Source organism: Anthonomus grandis, chromosome 6 (genome assembly GCF_022605725.1).
Source record: "Anthonomus grandis grandis chromosome 6, icAntGran1.3, whole genome shotgun sequence".
NCBI lineage: Eukaryota > Metazoa > Arthropoda > Insecta > Coleoptera > Curculionidae > Anthonomus > Anthonomus grandis.
Genome location: NC_065551.1, coordinates 12,111,505 through 12,129,351, shown reverse-complemented (window position 1 = coordinate 12,129,351; position 17,847 = coordinate 12,111,505). Strand labels below are relative to the sequence as shown.

The 17,847-nt window shown below is 32.6% G+C and overlaps 2 protein-coding genes across 3 annotated transcripts in view; one reads left to right on the top strand and one right to left on the bottom strand.

The window, feature by feature from the left end:
* LOC126737349 (macoilin-1) overlaps positions 1–17,847 on the top strand; it is a 134,287-nt gene that overhangs the window by 89,376 nt on the left and 27,064 nt on the right. The gene's annotated exons all lie outside the window — the stretch shown is intronic.
* LOC126737348 (zinc finger protein 84-like) overlaps positions 1–17,847 on the bottom strand; it is a 55,708-nt gene that overhangs the window by 30,216 nt on the left and 7,645 nt on the right. Inside the window, exons 2-7 of one of the 2 annotated variants that reach the window (XM_050442210.1) lie at positions 12,463–12,645; positions 12,196–12,405; positions 11,889–12,134; positions 10,140–10,362; positions 9,805–9,948; positions 9,452–9,750 (exon numbers count right to left, since the gene is read on the bottom strand). In XM_050442210.1, the coding sequence (XP_050298167.1) occupies positions 9,452–9,750; positions 9,805–9,948; positions 10,140–10,362; positions 11,889–12,134; positions 12,196–12,405; positions 12,463–12,645 (1,305 nt within the window). Of the gene's footprint in view, positions 1–9,451; positions 9,751–9,804; positions 9,949–10,139; positions 10,363–11,888; positions 12,135–12,189; positions 12,406–12,462; positions 12,646–17,847 lie in introns of both variants that reach the window. The other variant, XM_050442209.1, reaches the window with a different exon arrangement.

Sequence of the window (17,847 nt, the reverse complement as noted above, 5' to 3'; positions counted from 1 at the left end):
CTTATTTTATCTTTTTGACAGTTTATTTATTAAAATGTATTTCTAATGACTTACTTAATTCAAAACCTGATCAAACATTTTCTTATCCTGATTTTGAGACAAGTCAAGAAAAATGTGCTGCTTTTTCCATCATGAAAAGACTGCATGAATTGGAACAAGACAAATTATTATTAAAACATGGCTATTCACTTAGCTTAAAAGCTTTATATCCATCATCTCGTCGCCTCAATGCGGAACTATTGAATGAAGTCCAAATTTTGAGAAAATGCGTTTATTACATTACATAATAGCTTGAAGCCATATTTATTGGATGCAGAAGTATTGTAAGTCCACGCGCAGCATTTCCCCCTCAAGAATAGTTTTGACCTGTTTGCCTGAACATACAATATTGGGTTGACGGACTTAGAATTATTTGAAAATTACAGCGAAAATTAAAAAATTATTATTAATAATGACTACCAAAAGAGATAAAATTTTTGATTTGTTGAAAAAAACATCCAGTGATAAAAGAGGTAAGTTAATATCCCAGTTATTAAATTTTAATTAAAGAGTTCTACTATTATACTATTATTTTATTATTTATTAATTTACTATTATATTATTATTTACTAATTCTACTATTAGATTAATATCTAATAGTAGAATATAATGTAATTTTTATAATTATTAAAATGCTTGTTTTTTTTAGAGCCACTTAAACCTCTGTCTTTCTTGAACAGTACTCAGGTTCCTGCAAAAAATAATACCAAATCAGGAGAACCAGAAATATGTGATGCTAATGTCAGCTTTCCACAGTCTTTACCAGAAGCATCACATTTAAAATTCACTAATGCCCCAGGTAAGGCTCTAAAAATTATGTTTTTTTTTAAACATTGCTTACATTTAGGTATATTTGAAAAGGGCCTTATATAAAATTAAATTAATTTTTTTTTTGTATTTTTTTAATTATCCTTAATTATAATTAGGTAGTAGTATATTATATTTACACCAACAAAAAACTTTTTTGTTAATTTTTTTAAAGTTTTAGAGTCCGCCAAGTTAAGTTTTGGTACAGCCACGTGTTTCAAGCTTGCCGAAGTTGTTACCCTTGTAAAGGCGTGATTGGTTGGAGTGACAAGTTTTTCGTTTATTGATTTATGATATATTTTTACTGTATATGAAAAAATTGGCACGCCACTATTACCTACCGCGGCTTTAATAGGGTAAAAACTTCGGCAAGCTTGAAAAACGTGGCTGTACCAAAACTTAACTTGGCGGACTCTAGTAACCCTAACGTTGGTAATAAAACTTAGACTCTGACAAATCTAGAAAAAATAAAAGTAACCCTTTATTTATTACTTCCAGATCCTCATTTTTCCAAAGAGAAATGTTTCTCAAAACTTATGATGGACTCCGCTAATATACAACCTCCTTCATCTTTAATTCCATATGAAACAACGACGCTAATTGCTGATACAAATTTTGGCTCCCTCTTTAACTCCCTCCAAAGCAATAGCTCTGAGCTATTTGCACAACAAAAACACGATATTGAAAAACAAGTTAATGTCGAAGATCATGAGCTAAGTGATCAACTATCTTTAACATCAGAGTTAGAAGATCCGTTTGCGAATTCCAGTAGCGAATATCCCGATTTCGTTCCCTCGGATGAAAACGAGGATGTGCAAGAAAATCAGGCTGATGTTGAGGGTAAAAGCAAAACAAGGAAAAGGAAAAGGCAGAAGAGTGGTTGGAAAAGAAATATTATTAAATCTGCCAGGAATAGTGGAGCTGAATACAAAAACTGGAATGGAAATTTTCAGAATAAAAGGAGTATCAAGCCGGCTTGTCAAAATTGTAGAAAGAGATGCAATGAGAAACTTCTCAGAAGAGGAACGCTCTGCAATATTTAAAGCTTTTTTGGATTTACAGGACATTAATAGACAGCGTGATTATATTGCCAAGGAGGTTAGTGTTCAAAATACACAACGTTCTCGTCCGAGATCAAAAAAATCAGAGCATGACAACTTAGCTAGCAGAAGGCTAGTTACTTATAGATACATGCTCACATACAACGAAAAAACAGTTCCAGTATGTAAAACATTTTTTCTAAATACGTTGAGAAGTGGACAGATGGTAGAGACCGTATTTCAGAAGATGGGAGTTACTGGTGTGGTAACCGAAGATAGAAGAGGCAAAGCCTGTAAAAACTCCTCTCAGCTAGATTAGACAATTAAAGATTGGGTAAGATCTCATATAAATTCCTTCGAAACGATCGAAAGCCATTACTGCCGAAAGTCTACTGAGCGAAAATATTTACCATCTTCCTTAAATATTTCTAAAATGTACACTTTTTATCAAGAGTTTTGTACAGACAATCACATTGCTAAACCAGCCTCTGAAAGTATTTACCGGGAAATATTTAACAGGGAATTTAACCTTTAATTTTTCCAACCCAAAAGATTTGTGTGATATTTGTCACAAATATGACAACTTATCGGTGGAGGAAAAAGCAAAAATGGAAGAGCAGTATTTGTTGCACGACAAAAATAAAAAAATAGCTCGAGAGTTAAAAGAAAAAGACAAAGATATGGGTTCGCAAAAAAAATCTTTGTGTGGCTGTTTATGACCTTCAACAAGTTCTGCCAGTACCCCAATCAAATGCAGGTTTGGCCTATTATAAGCTTAAATTATCTACCTATAATTTTACAATCTTTAACCTAGCCACTAAAGAATGTCAATGTTATATGTGGTATGAGTCAATTGGTAAAAGGGGCTCATCTGAAATAGGTAGCTGTTTGTTGCTCTTTGGTGAAAATCAAGTAAAAAAAGGAACTAGAGAGTTTTCCTTTTATTCGGACAATTGCGCCGGGCAAAGCTGAACCAAATTTATTTTTGCTTTATATAACTATTTATCGCAAAAATACTCTATAACAATTCGCCATACATTTCTTGAACCTGGACATACCCAATCTGAAGACGATAGTGTCCACAGCGTCATTGAAAGGGCCTCCAGAAACATTCCAATATTTACCCCAGATCAATGGTATACACTAGTAAGAACGGCTAAGAAAAAATCACCATTATATTGCGTCCATGAGTTATCTCAAGATGAGGTATATGACTTACAAGATCTTCAAATGAAAACAGCTATTAATTTTGATAGAGACGAGGATAACGATAAAGTTTACACAAATAAGTTTAAAATAGTCATCTTTGATCCAAAAGTCTCAAATGTTTTATTTTTTAAAACACAATATGACGGTCAGTGGCGGTCGTAAGGTTTGTGCCAGGAGGGGCACAGTAAAAAAATAAATTTTTGCAATGCCACGCCTAAAACTCGTTAAAAAATGGTTTCTTTTTTTTTTAATAATGATATCATATGAAACAAAAAAAAAGAATACAATGGCACGTTTTGAATAAAAGTTTACCTATCTCTTTTTACCTAAATTGAATCCAGGATCGATTGAACTCAACGAAAAAAAAAACTGTAATATCAGAGTAGTCTTTTAATATCATATAAGCCAGTTTACTAAGAATAAAGGCATTTTCTTAGTACGAAAAAGGAACCATAAAAATAAGCTAAGTATTTACTATTTACATGGATTATTGTTATGTTTAGGTATATTTTAGAATACTAATTTCGAGATCATTAAATTTATTATAACATATTTACACATTATAAACAAGCGAGAGGAGCTATTTTTTAAAACAGAAATCCGCTCTACGGTCCTTTATGGAAATAAATTTTTCTAATACTTTGTCAACAAAATTATTTATTTCATGCACCAAATTTCGATTAATGGACATCATAGCCAGAGCATTTAGTCTATCATTAAGCATGGTATTTCGCAAAAATGTCTTTATGCGTTTAAGCGTAGAAAAAGTACGTTCTGCTTCTGCCGTGGTCATTGGAGTTGTCACGATAATTTTTAATATTTTCGACCTTTCAATAAACGTCTCATGAAGGGTGTTGTCCATGACAAATGAAAGAAGATTCATTGCTCCAACAATTTCTTTTAAATCATCTCTCGAATAGATTACCTCTAATTCTGTTCTTAGCCTTAATTTGGTCAGCATTGGATAAAATGAAGCTACATCATCTAAAACTGCTACAGGAAACTTTTTTGAAAATTCTGAATATTTTTCTGTATTAAACAGGTAAGCGGCTTGCAAATGACCCCGATAGGAAAAACGATCCTTCATTTGGGTTGTAATTGTATCACAAATTTCTTTGGCAATAACACACGGGTATTGCTGAGAGATTACTAAAGAACACGCGAACTTTAGCGTTTTGTGATGCCGATTTCTGCATTATTAGGTTTAATTGATGAGCATAACAATGAATAAAATGAGCATTTGGGTTTTTTTTTTAATTTGAGCTTGAACACCGTTGTTCAAGCCGCTCATAACATTTGCACCGTCATAAGTTTGTGCTATCAATTTTTGAGGAGTTTTTAAATCTAGGGGATCAATTTGATCTTCTATGCATGTTTTTAATCCAGTGGCTGTTTTATCTGTAACCCTTAAAAAACCCCAAAAATGTTCACGGATGGATCCTTTCCATAAAAATACCTTAATATTAACACCATTTGACAATAATTCGAGACATCAGTGGTTTCGTCGCATTGGACTGATAAATAGTCAGCATTTTCAATTTGCTTGCAAATTTCTTCTCTACATACTTGTAACATACTATCGAGAATTTCGTTTTGGATAATATTTGAGGTCCCTTTAAAAACAGTAGCCGTACGCAAGTGTTCCTTTAATGTATTGTCGAGCTCTGCAGAAAAGTTAATTAGCGCTTTAAATATTCCTTGATTTTCTGAGAATTCTCTTTCATGATGACCTCTATGCACATGAAGTGCTAGTTTAAAAGCACTACAAAATTTTACACAACTAATTATCCTTTTTAAAATATGACGATTTTTCTCGACCTAATTATTATGTAAAATAATACTTTCTCTGTAAGCAGAGCTTAACTGTGTCATAATATTAACCTTACCGAGTATAGCTAAAGCAGTGCAAGAATTGATGTGGTCACGAGACGATTCATGTTTTCTCATTTTCTCAGGAAGATGGTGTAAATCACTGATTCCTTTCCTTGCCCAGTTGGAGTCCATTCTAGAGTCAGCTTTAAAAAACAACAGACACGGAAAACAGAATAACAAATTTCTTATTTCACACCCACATATCCACTTATTTTTTTCATAAATATCCTTTGAAAATCGTCGGGTAAAAGATCTGTTCTCGGCTTTTCGCGTACTAGTTTGCGTTAAATTTAAATTTGGCAAGGGCCTTCCCAGTTCTTTAATTTTGACCTTATCGGCCAACGGCAGTCTATCAAAATTGATTTCAATAATATTATCTACAGTATTCATCTAAAAACGAAAAAAAATCCTCAAAGCCAAATAGGTATAACGATACCACCAACACAAAAATCGATAATATCGACAAAACAGTACCTCGTTAACAACGAATTGCCGATTAAAACGCGCTTTTCCTTGCAGAATAAAAACATCAGGCCACAGAATAAACGATCTTACAGAAGCGAAGGCTTGCGTCGGCTCCTTTGATATCCGTGAACCAGTTTTTTATAAGCCCAACTGACAGATGCACCGGGCGCAAATACACTGAGATATCTCGTAAAGTTGTAGTAAACGCATACACCGAACGAAGTGCTTTTATTTTTAAAATCGAAATGGTTATATTCATATAATACGGGAGCAAACTACAAAATTTAGTTAAATTTCAAATAGGATTTTTTTTTTGTTAAGGCTTATATTGGTCCTTGCTTTTTAGAATAATTATGATAATTATTATTTTTATAAAAATTGTTATTTGACAGTTTTGATACACGATAGAGGTGTAGGTTAGTATACTTTTAATTTGTTTTGGAATGGAATTTTTGTGTTTTTTTGTGGAAAGTTGTTTTATTATAATGGTAAATAATATTTGCCTTTAGTAAGGCACTAGCTGAGAAAAAGTCTGCTATTTGTGTGATGTTAATATGTTAAAAATATACATATACATATGTACATAGGTAGGTATTTTTAAATTAAATTTTAGCTGGAAGGTTTATACGCAGGTATGTTTTCTCGTATGTTTTAAACACAACACATTTAAGAGTAGGTACCATCGGCTTTTATATATTTATATATAAAAAGATATATGTAGGTGCCACACATACGTTAATATTTTATAAAGGTAATATACGTTGTATAGTCGCCGTCCATTATGATAGTCTGGAACAAAATATAAGATTTTTAAGGGTTTTACTACTACTATATTATGCACTTGCATGGGTAAACCAGTCCATAAAAAGACAGATAATTGAAAATTAAAGTCATTATTCTTTATCACATAAAAATACTGTATACCTAAATCAACCTTAATATTTTTATCTATGTACAATGTTATGTACCTGCACGTATGTACACATACATAGATACATATGGTTTAGGCATATACATATATGTTTATTAAATTAAATAATTTTTATTCTGTATTTATTTGCATGGCGCGACAAATTAATTAGAACTTTTCAAAGCTTTTAAACAACCGTCATAATAATGAATAATACATAATAATGTAACTTTTGTATACCTACTTTAATGAAAATAAAAAACGGCAAATTACAAAATATCGCAAATATACACACTAACGCTCGTACTAATACACTAATTATGACCCGATACACCACGTGGGCGACGACAGTTGTACCCGTTAGAATGGGGGTAAATGGGAGGAGCCTGAACGAGAAACCGGTTCGGTAAAAACGGCTAGCCTTCGCTTCTGTGAGATCGTTTATTCTGTGATCAGGCCGCAGAAAATCCGCGCCCTAATTGACCTTATGCAACCTGAATATGACAGGGCCTCGTGCATGCTCGCGCCGCCGAAATCCTACATCGGTACACGTCGAGGCGGGCGGCGCTGTTTTCGCGCGGCCCAGCCATATGATTCAATCTTCGTACGTGCGCACGTGCCAACGAGGACGAAGAGTTAGAGATAAGAGCGAATGTGATGGTTAGATGCGATTTTTTTTAGTTTAAATTTTTACTTAGTAACACAATGTACAATGTAAAAAAAAATTGGTGTTGCACATTATCTTGGAGGGGCGCGCGGCCACGCGGCCTTATGGAGCAACCGCCACTGATGACGGTACTTTTAAGAAAATAAATTTCTTAGAAAAGGGAAGGAAAAAAGTAAATATTCAGGTTTGTGATGTACATCTCAAATGTCTCTATGTTACAAAAATTCCTCTTCAAAAGAAAAAGTATGACCATTTAATCTATCTCTGTGAAAAAGGAGTTATAACTACTCCGTATCATGATGTTTTTAAAGCTACAACTCAATCTAATAAGAATGATAAGGACAGTAAATAACCTATTTTAAAATACTTAGTTAAATTTCCATGTTATGTTATTTTTTTAGGTTTAATCCTAAAATGTATAATTTAGGTCCCTATAAGGTTTCTCCTATAAATCCTGATTCCTATTAGGTTCTAAGTTTTAAACAGTATGTTCTTTTATTTAATTTAACATAATTTCTTAGTTTTTGTATAGAAATTTTGAGTTGTTATAGAATCCTTAAAATACCTATATATTTTATTTTTATATAAAAATAAAATGATATGTTATAAAACATAAAAGAAATATAAGTTTTGTTTACCAAAGATTTTGCTTTTATTTTAGAACTATTCTAAGTCACATTTCATTATCTATTGTAAGTCCACAAATAGGGACTTACAATACCTAAATTGTTATGTAATATTGTAAGTCCATAAATTTGATTATTCATAAACATAGAGTCTAAAAGTTATTAGCATTAATCTCGTACTTTAATTTTAATATAGATTCATGACTTTCATTGACAAATATAATTTAGTTTAAGATAAAAATAACAAATACCTTCTCCTGTAAAATTTGCTTTTTGCGACTTACAATAGTTCTGCATTAAGACGACGATCTATAGAAAGACAAAATGTTAAATTAGCACTTAAAATGTTTAATCCCATTGTGATTGAGGCTCTGAAGAGCTTTGTTAGTAATATGTCTTTTCTATAATATGTGCTGTATCTTCTTATCACAAGATACAGCACATTTTATTGGCATTATATGGACATGGTGAAAAATTGTAAATGTAAAAATTTTCTTTAAGGAAAAACATTCATTAAATAACCAAGAATCTTTCACCAAAATAATATTAGAAGCATATTTATGAAAAAACTAGTAATCATTGTAAGAAAAATTCAACAAATACAATTAAGGGTTGTTGCTTTGAAATGTTGTTTTGCCAAAAAAATCACTAAGGGTTCAGTTAGGATTCAGTTCAGTTCACATCCTGGAAGCCCTGTTTAAATCAGAAGCCCTTAAATATCATTCAAAAAATTTACATACTATGCTCATTTTACGTTAAAAGTTCTGATGATTTATATACACTGCTAAATGCCTAGGCCTACATATGATGACGTCACGCGTTAAGCGCTCCGGCCTTATTATAAGAGTATTGCTTTGACTGTGTACCTCATTGCATCATCTTACTGGGAATGATCTAGGCTTACTTGAGAGCTACCTAACAAATTGTAATAATTGTCCTAACAAATAGCAAGACAAGCAACCTTTTTTCAGTCTAAGCTCTTAGAAGTTAAATTTGTGAGACATGGAGTACCACAGAGTCTTGAAAGTTTTCTCATTTATATAAATGATATAACAACAGCTCTGCCAAACTGATAAATGATGCTCTATGCAGATGCAGTTTCGTGGACCAATGAGCCTAAAGTGACAAAAGAAGTAGTGTTTAACTGTACAAACTCTGTGAGTGTTTGGTTTAGGACAAATCGTCTTAACCTACATAAAACTGAAAACGTGTTTTTCACATCAACACACTCTAACTCTCTACTCCTACCAAATAAAATTTCTAGAAATAAGTTTGCACCAAAAATTAACTAATTAATCCTAATAATTAACTAGTTAATTATTCTAAACACCATATGCCTTGCTTGTAAAAGAGTTGCATCTAGTGTATTTCTTTCAAGATATTTAGCTCAAAGAGTTGAGCAAATGGTTGAATTGGTAGCCTCTTGTGCATTCAGCTTGTGTATATGGTTTACTTGTCTACGGCTATTCTACACACTGTTTCAACCCTTTGAGATACTTAAGATTTCATCACAGTATGTATATAAATCCCTACTTTCAGAACTTATCCTTGTGTGATTTTTCTTAGACTAAGAATTGATATAGATTAACCCGAGAAATGCGGGGAATTACCACTCAATAAGTTGAAGCCTGTTGTAAAGAGATTTTTATTTGTCAGGTATTTTATACCAATTACATATGATTATATGATCTTATAGGTATAGAGGTTATTGATCTTATGCCAATTCAAGATATATATCCCCTATTGACCAATGTAAAAGATGCGTTGTTAGTAATAAATTCCCTTCATTTCATTTCTAAGTTTCTACAACTCTCACCTGACAAGTAAACGGCTTCTTCTCGCTATGGTATCTCCTATGCACAATAAGCTGGTATCTGAACTGAAAACTCTTTAAACACAAATCACATTGGTGAGTACCAGTGATTACTGATGTGGCATTATTCTCATTCGGCTGAATAGTTGGATTTTGTACGTCGTGCTCCTCTTTTGTGATAATGGAGACAGAAGAGTTCTGTTGCTGCTGCGGCTGCTGTTGCTGCTGAATGTTTACATTATTATTCGGACTTGAGTTGTTAGAAGAGGAAATGTTTTGTGATGAATTATTTTGGACTTCACCTAAAAGTAAATTGTATAGCGATTTAATTATTTTTCTTCCTATTAAAGGTTCACCTTGAGTCTGCAGTTTTCCAAATATTTCGTGGTATGCTAGAAGCTGATTCAGTTCATCAACATTTACTTTATACATGTTTTGTACCATTTCAACCCCTAGAGTCTTTACCAGCTCTTGTTCTTGCATATTTGTTTGAATTTTTACTAAAAGATGACAAATTATTGTTAAAAACAAGATTATCAACTAAGCAATAATACATATTCTAGGGTACTCTAATGCAGGATTTAAGATTTTTAAGTTCACCATTGCTCAAAAGCACTGATTAAAGAATATTATGCTTAATTTTATATGTAACTTATTAAAAATATATTGCTGTTTTCAAAAATTAAATTACCTATACTGCCATCAGCTGTCCTCACATCCATAATATTCCCCCCTTTAACCTCCTGCAGACCCAACTGGGCATTATTCAGGAATTTACACTGAACAGATTTCTCTTCTTTAACCATATCTGGTATATTTTCCTGCATAGAACTTTGAGGTTCCTGGTGAGATTGTTGTGGCTGCTGCTGTTGATTTTGCTGCTGAGGCTGGTTATGTTCTTCCATCCTAACTTGCTATAACAAAGAAAACATTCCATCAATTTTATTGATATTGTATATATCTACCAGAAAAATCAAAAACATACTAAACTAAAAATATTATTGTTCAGAAATTGCATAAATTAGTAAATATTGAAATTGCATTTTAATTTCAATACTGACTCGGTACCCTTAAATTTTATTTACCAGATAATTATTTACAATACATGGGTGCTCTTTATATACACAGTCATCTATACATATAAAAGAAAGTTATAACTTGGAGAACAGCTGAACCGATTTGCTAAAAACTGGTGGAGAGGTAGCTTAGAACCAGGCGATGGACATATCCCATTTGACCGCGTTTCCGTGAAGTCACTATAAAACACGGTATAGCAAAAACGCATGACATCGAATAACAAGACGCAAACGTATTTTGTCTATGGTTAAGTATGGTTAAAATTTGACAATTATAAGAATGACGTAATTTTATCTATGATTAAGGAGAGAATTTGATAATATAAATTTTGTCAGAAATATATATATCATCAATAATTTGTATTCTCTTTGAATCACCATTAACAATCTGGGATAAATGCATAAGTACACATAATGCACAAGCCAGTAATTCCATGATCAACGGCTGCTGATGAAATAAACGCTTGCCTCAAATAATCGAATCGCTATGTGAAGAAATTTCAGCTGACAACAAACATGGGAGTTGCATTGCTTAATGATACTGATCTGCTGAAGATTTGCCAATTGCTGACTATCGGTAATTATTGAGTACCTGTCGACGGATCGAGCGGATTGATTTAATTTCCTCAGAATTTCTCTAACTATGTCTCATCGAAATAGAAGAACTTATCAACAAAGTATTCCCAAACAACATGACTAACTACAAAAATAATGAATGGTTGAGTGAGTGAGCAATTTTAGCAGCTATGAATAAAGATGTAGATGATTTAAACTAGATAATTTGGAATGATATCATTGGAACAATGCATTCATTGACTGTGTAACAGATAAAGATAAGCCACCAACTATCCAATTGAATTTTTAAACTGCTTGGATATGCCTGGTTTACCACCGCACAATTTACGCTTAGAGGTTGGCTCCTTAGTAATCATGCTTCGAAACATAACCCACCACAACTTCGCAAACTACGCGACGATACACGAAAAATTAGAAGTTTTCATTCTGAGGATCCCGATAATCCCAACTGATATTCCGTTTGAGTCGAAAAGACTTCAATTTCTGATCAGTCTTGCATCCGCCATTCGTTCACGGGTTGAAAGACCATCTGCATTGTTTGTACTTGCGCCTGATAATAGAACAAAAAATATGTCATGTATCGCGAGGTGCTTAACTGAAGAGTGCAAACTATCAAACAATCATTAATAAAATAAAAAGTCTGCTTATTTATTATCTCTAAGGCGAAACAAAGTTCGCAGGATAAAAATATTTATTAAATTAGTTTTTAGTAACTTAAGTAAGATGAACTGGTGGTCGAGCGTTCAAATGCAGAAAAAGAAAGAAATAAAACATGCATAATGACTTACCATAACATTATCCAATACCTGCTGTACTTGTTGAGCTTGCAACTGTTGCAAAGCCAATACTTGTGTATTAATTTGACTGTCAGACATCTGCATCTGAGATGTTTGCTGAAGCTGTGCTTGTAAAATTTCTTTGTTGTGTTTTTCCGAGGTGTTATTCTCATCAATTACAGATACCATATTGTCATGATTAACCTGCACCTGAACCAGATTTTGTTGTTGAGAGTGACTTTGTTGAGAATTACTTATCTAAAATTCACCAAAACAATCTGTAAAGATCAGTCATGAAAGGAATCATGCTTACTCTGACTTCTCGATTCATTTGATTATGCTCTACATGCTGTTGATGCCCATGTTGTTGTGATAAAGCATGAGCAGCATCTAAATGAATTGCCCCAGCAGGAATACCAATGGTTCCTTGAGCTGTCGCAATACTAACTGGAATTTGACCATGTTGCTGAAGTAATAACTGAGGATCTGCCTGTAAAAGACCTGCTGCATGCTGGCTTAATACAGCATCCTATGTTGATATATTTATTAGAATTTTTTTTGGCTTGAGCTGTAATATTTTATTTACCTGTGCGAGTTTGCCCTGATTATCCCGTCCTGCTCCAGATAAGCCATAAACTGACACCTGTGGTATAGGACCTGGAAGCAGGTTTGTCAAAACCCAATATTTCGCCACACTGCTTAATGCTACTGCATTGAGAGCTGTAGTATTAACTCTGAGGTCTGTAGGGATGGCATTGGGATTTTGCCTCTGGAAAGTAAATTTTAAAGATTAATAATTGAAGATTAAATTCAATCAAATCAGATATGCTTTATTGCCATAACATTAAATGTTTTTAGTAAAGCTAAAGAAAACTACAAATACACAAGAAAAGATGTGTCTACTTTTGCCTTTTCTTCCCTATTTTCACTATTTGCCTACAAGTCATGATACATACATGATACATGATTTATAGAATCAGGATGAGTGAAATGAAAATTACTATTAAAAACTTGACAAAAGAAAAGAACTTATGCGAATGATTTGAAAAAACTTCACTTTGACCTATTCATTATGTGTGATTCTCTCGACCAGCAAGTCTAATACAGATCCTCTTCAATCTATACTGCTCACTTGAACTCCAACATTGCTAATTCTCCAGACAAATGCATAGAAAATGTAACAAGTTGTAAGCAATATCAAATAAAAATAGAATCATTATTCTTACTGCTGATTTTGGAAGAAACATTTAGCCCTACTTATGGAGAGAATATGCACATTTTAAAATACCATACAATACAAGTATTCTAAATTTCAAGATGTAACAGACACTTCAACTGTTACATTTCTGATTTGACTATTAAAGATTTTGTAATAGATATTTGGAATAGGATGATTGGATTTTGTAATAGATATTTGGAATAGGATGATAAGATAAGAGCAAAGTACGAGTTTTCCAGAGTTTACCTGATCAACCTCTGTGGTCACTGTTACATGCTATAAATGTTTCTTTCGATACAGCAATATTTCCAAGTAATCTTAAGGTTTCCTTTGTGACATATCTTTTTTAAAGGTGGCAAACCAAATGATCCCCTAAATTACAGACCAATTTCACTTTTGCCCTGCCTATCTAAAGTTATTGAGAAACTGGTCAAAGTAAAAATGGTAGCTTTCCTAACTAAAAATAATATATTAAATGAATGTCAAATTGGTTTTCGAGAGCACACCAGCACGAGTGATGCAATGTTTTCACTCCTGGAGAGATTATATTAGAGCTGGAATTATGGTCAGTTTGCTGCAGAGAATTTCTGTGACTTCTCTAAAGGTTTTGACTCTGTCAACCATGGAATACTGCTCCGTAAGCTTTCTAGATATGGGTTTAGGGAAGTTGGTCTAGGATGGTTTAAATCTTTTTCATCAGAAAGAAAACAGCCTGTTCAGTAAAATGGCACTTTGAACTTTGTGTAGTGGAGCCATAATAAGGCTATAGAGGATATAATGCTGTAAGAGTGGTTTCAAATGAACTGAGATTGGAATCTGCAAAATCATTCTCTTTTTCTATCATTGAATGTCACCTATGGTACAGAATAGCATTTTGGGGTTACTGTAGTCAAGGGCTTTTCAAGTCTGTGCTTCTTTTGCAAAAAAGAGCCATTACATATATGTGACATAAATCTCCACAGAACTCATGTAGACTTCTATTTAAAGATTTAATTAATTGTGCTTGCGTAATGCATAAAAAATATAAATGGTATTTTCAAAATAATGGCTCCTCAAAACATTATAATACCAGACAAAACTACAATATTCGAATGCCCATCCCAAAAAGTGAACTAACATGGAATTCCATTATATACTTGAGCATAAATTTTTTAATGATCTTCCAAATTGCATAAGAGCCTCTAAAAGTCCTCTTTGGTTTAAAAGACCTTAACGGAATTTATTAAAACCAAGTATTTTTATAGCCTAACAGAGTTTTTGGAAGATAATTGGAAATAGGCCAATAGGGTATAATTAGTTTTTAGTCAAGATCCAAGGTTAGAATTTGTGATGTTACTGTAATAAAATCTTAGCTTATTTCGTCTTGAATTTTGAATTAAATTTTGTGTTATTATTGTTTATACTAGTATGTTGAACCAACAATTGCATATTTTTTTAAGTTATATGTTAGTAATATGTCGATTTATGTTCCTTTTTTATATTATAAAAAGCTAAATCAATATACCATAATAAAGCATGTTTTGAATTTGTAATTTCACGTAAATTATTTAAATAATATATGCGTATAATACCAAGAACCACAAAAAAATCTCATTAAAATAGTAATAAAGTTTTTTTTTAATTGGCAGTTGAAATATCTGTCCTGTTCATAAAATCCATAGCCTGTTCTTTACATTAGTTTAAAGCTTTCCATAGTCTTTTTAATTTGCCTAATGCTAATTGGTAGATGGTTGAACAGTTTTTTACTGTCATAAATCACAGACAGATCATCAGATTAATCATGTGCAAGATTAAGTATATGTTCTGTCTGGATGGAAGATCATTGAGCTGCACTTTCTAAGCATTAAGTAAATAGATTCCATAATAAAAATTTGAATTTACCACTGATTAAGATTGGGTGACAGCATTGTGTGGAAGAAAGATTTAGATAAGTTGTACTGCTCGCCGAAACGACCTCGTTGCACACAGTGTAGAAAACATAATATCCTTATGCCTATAATTATAATTATAGGCATGCCTATAATTATCTCCTATTTTCATATTTTTGATACTATATTTAATGATTAAAAGATTAGTTTTGGAAATGTTGAAAGGTTGGCATGACACCAATACTTGACTTGTTTAGGGTCTTCATTAATCATACCATGTAACAAGGCGAAATCTTTGTAAATCATTGGTAAAAACTGTAGAAGAGCCCTTTAGTACCTTTGGTATGTTATTTACACAGAGATACAAAAAAAGTCAAGCAATGAACCCTGAGGAACACTGAAATTGATTTCCAAGTAACCAGATGTGAAGTTTTGAAAATGTACAGATTGAACTTGACCTGTTAAATAATTTAAAAACTAAAAATAAATTTAAATTAATTCAAGAAATTTTTCCTGAAGTCATACACTTATAAAATAAATCATTAATAAAATATTTCCTCAATAAAATACTCCTTAATAAAATATCGTGTTATACACAATTAAAAGGTTGTGTATACATGACCAACATTAAGGTTTAAAAACATAAAATCGGCTGCTGTTGAAATACTTAATGAAAATAATGTACGAATATCAGACCAAATTGTAGCCAATCCCTTCAACTGACATTTTGTGAAGTGGCCAGTTCAGTTTGGAGATTCTATTAACTATTTTGTGTCTGATCATGTACCTTTCCGAGTTAGCACTTTAAAATGTACAAATACTTCAGGTTTTGACTAAATTTCAAATAATTTTTTAAAGAAATGTAAGTTTGTGTTATGTCATATTTAGCTCATGTAATACATTTGTGTTTGGAAAAAGCATATTAAAAATTTGTTATGCTCATTTTCTGCAAAATATAAATTTCGAAGTTCTGCGCAACATGGTTTTACCCTCCCTAAAAGCACAGAAACTGCATTGTGTGATTTTTAGAATTACTTAGTGACTGCCCTTAATAAGCATAATCATATTTTGGGGCTATTTATTGATTTTTCTCGAGCTTTTGACTTTGTAGATCACAAAATAAATCAATTAATACATCATCATAAAATATCATTAAATAAATTAATTAATTCACAGATATGGCGTTAGAGGAACGTCATTAGCCCTATTGAGATCGTATTGAGAACAGCAGGTATTGCCTAACAATGCACTGCATGTCTCACGGCCTGTTCTTTGGACCTCTTTTCATTAGAGCTTTTATTACCTAAATTTAGAATTAAAGTTATATATTATGCTAATGACACTAATGCTTTAATTGAATGTGATGAAGGAGAAACTTTTATTGATGCTGCAGAGACTTTATATAACAGAATAATTTTATGGCCTGAAAAAAACAAAATAATGCCAGAACAAGGAAAAACGCATTTTGTTAAATATTTATTAAATAAGCAAAGCTAGTTATCCTCTTCAAGTAGTTCTAATCTATTAGGCATTACTTTTGATCAAGACCTGCAATGGAATTCTCATATAAAAAACCTGTGTTGTTTAAAGTTACTGCTATGCTTTGAACTTTCGTTCACAGCATTGTAGCAAACAAGTCCTTTAAATTTTGTTAGTTTAACTTTATATTATGCAAATTTTTATTTGTTCATGCGATATGGCATTGTTAATTGGGGAATGAGCTCAGGGGCTTCTAGAATATTTTTAATGCAAAGATATGCCATAAGGATAATTAGGAATCTCAGGCAAAGACATTTATGTAGAGATCATTTTAAAGAAAACAGAATTCTTACATTAACTGGACTGGTGTCTACATACAGTGTGTGTCAGCCAAATGGAATAAATTAGCTAATAAATAGACGAGAGCGTGTTGGAAAAAACGCTCGAACACGTCGATTGGTTTTTATAGTTACGCATTTTTTTTTCATAAAAACTTTTTATACAGGGAGTTTCAGATAGCGGTGGCCAATACCAACTTGCTTAGTTTAAACACAGCACCCTGTATGTTAATTAATTTTTAGATTCCTCAGATCATGTTAGACATATTTTGTATACAATGTCCTATACCTATCTTTGAACGTTTCAGAAATATTAAGTAAAATTGAAAAAATAACATTTAGAAAAGAAAATTATTTATTTGCCGAAAATTGTTACAACATATTCAAAAACTTATACATAATACAAATCTAAACAATAATGTCAATGTAGGAAATGTTCAAAATGCTCGCCAAGAACGTCTTGGCAACACCCTACCCGTAAATAGAAATTTCTTCTAACGTTACTCAACATCTCAGGTGTGATCGATCTAATTGCCAGGGTTATTCGTCTTCGTAAGTCAGTGGGTTTAGTTTTGTATAGAATAGTTTTCACATATCCCCATAAGAAAAAGTCTAATGGCGTCAGATCGGGAGATCGTGCTGGCCATTCCATCGATTCTCGCCTCCCTATCCACCGATCTGGAAATATTTGGTTGAGGTACTGCCGGACATTTATTTGGTAGTGGGATGGTGCTCCATCTTGTTGAACCCATATCATATTCGCTGGAACTTGTGGGTTTCCTGGATCAGGATACAAGTTGGCCCTACATTATTTTGAAGCAATTCTAAATAATTATCGCCATTCAAATTGCCCTGAATAAAAAAGGGACCTATGATCTGATCTTCAATAATTCCTGCCCACACGTTAACTTTTTCAGGGTATTGAGTATTGTCTTCTCTCGTCCAGCGAGGATTTTCCCTGGACCAATACCGGCAATTTTGACGATTGGCATGACCGTGAAGAGTAAAGGTGCACTCATCAGAAAACATAACATGTTCTAATTGGATCACATTGGTCTCTAACATTG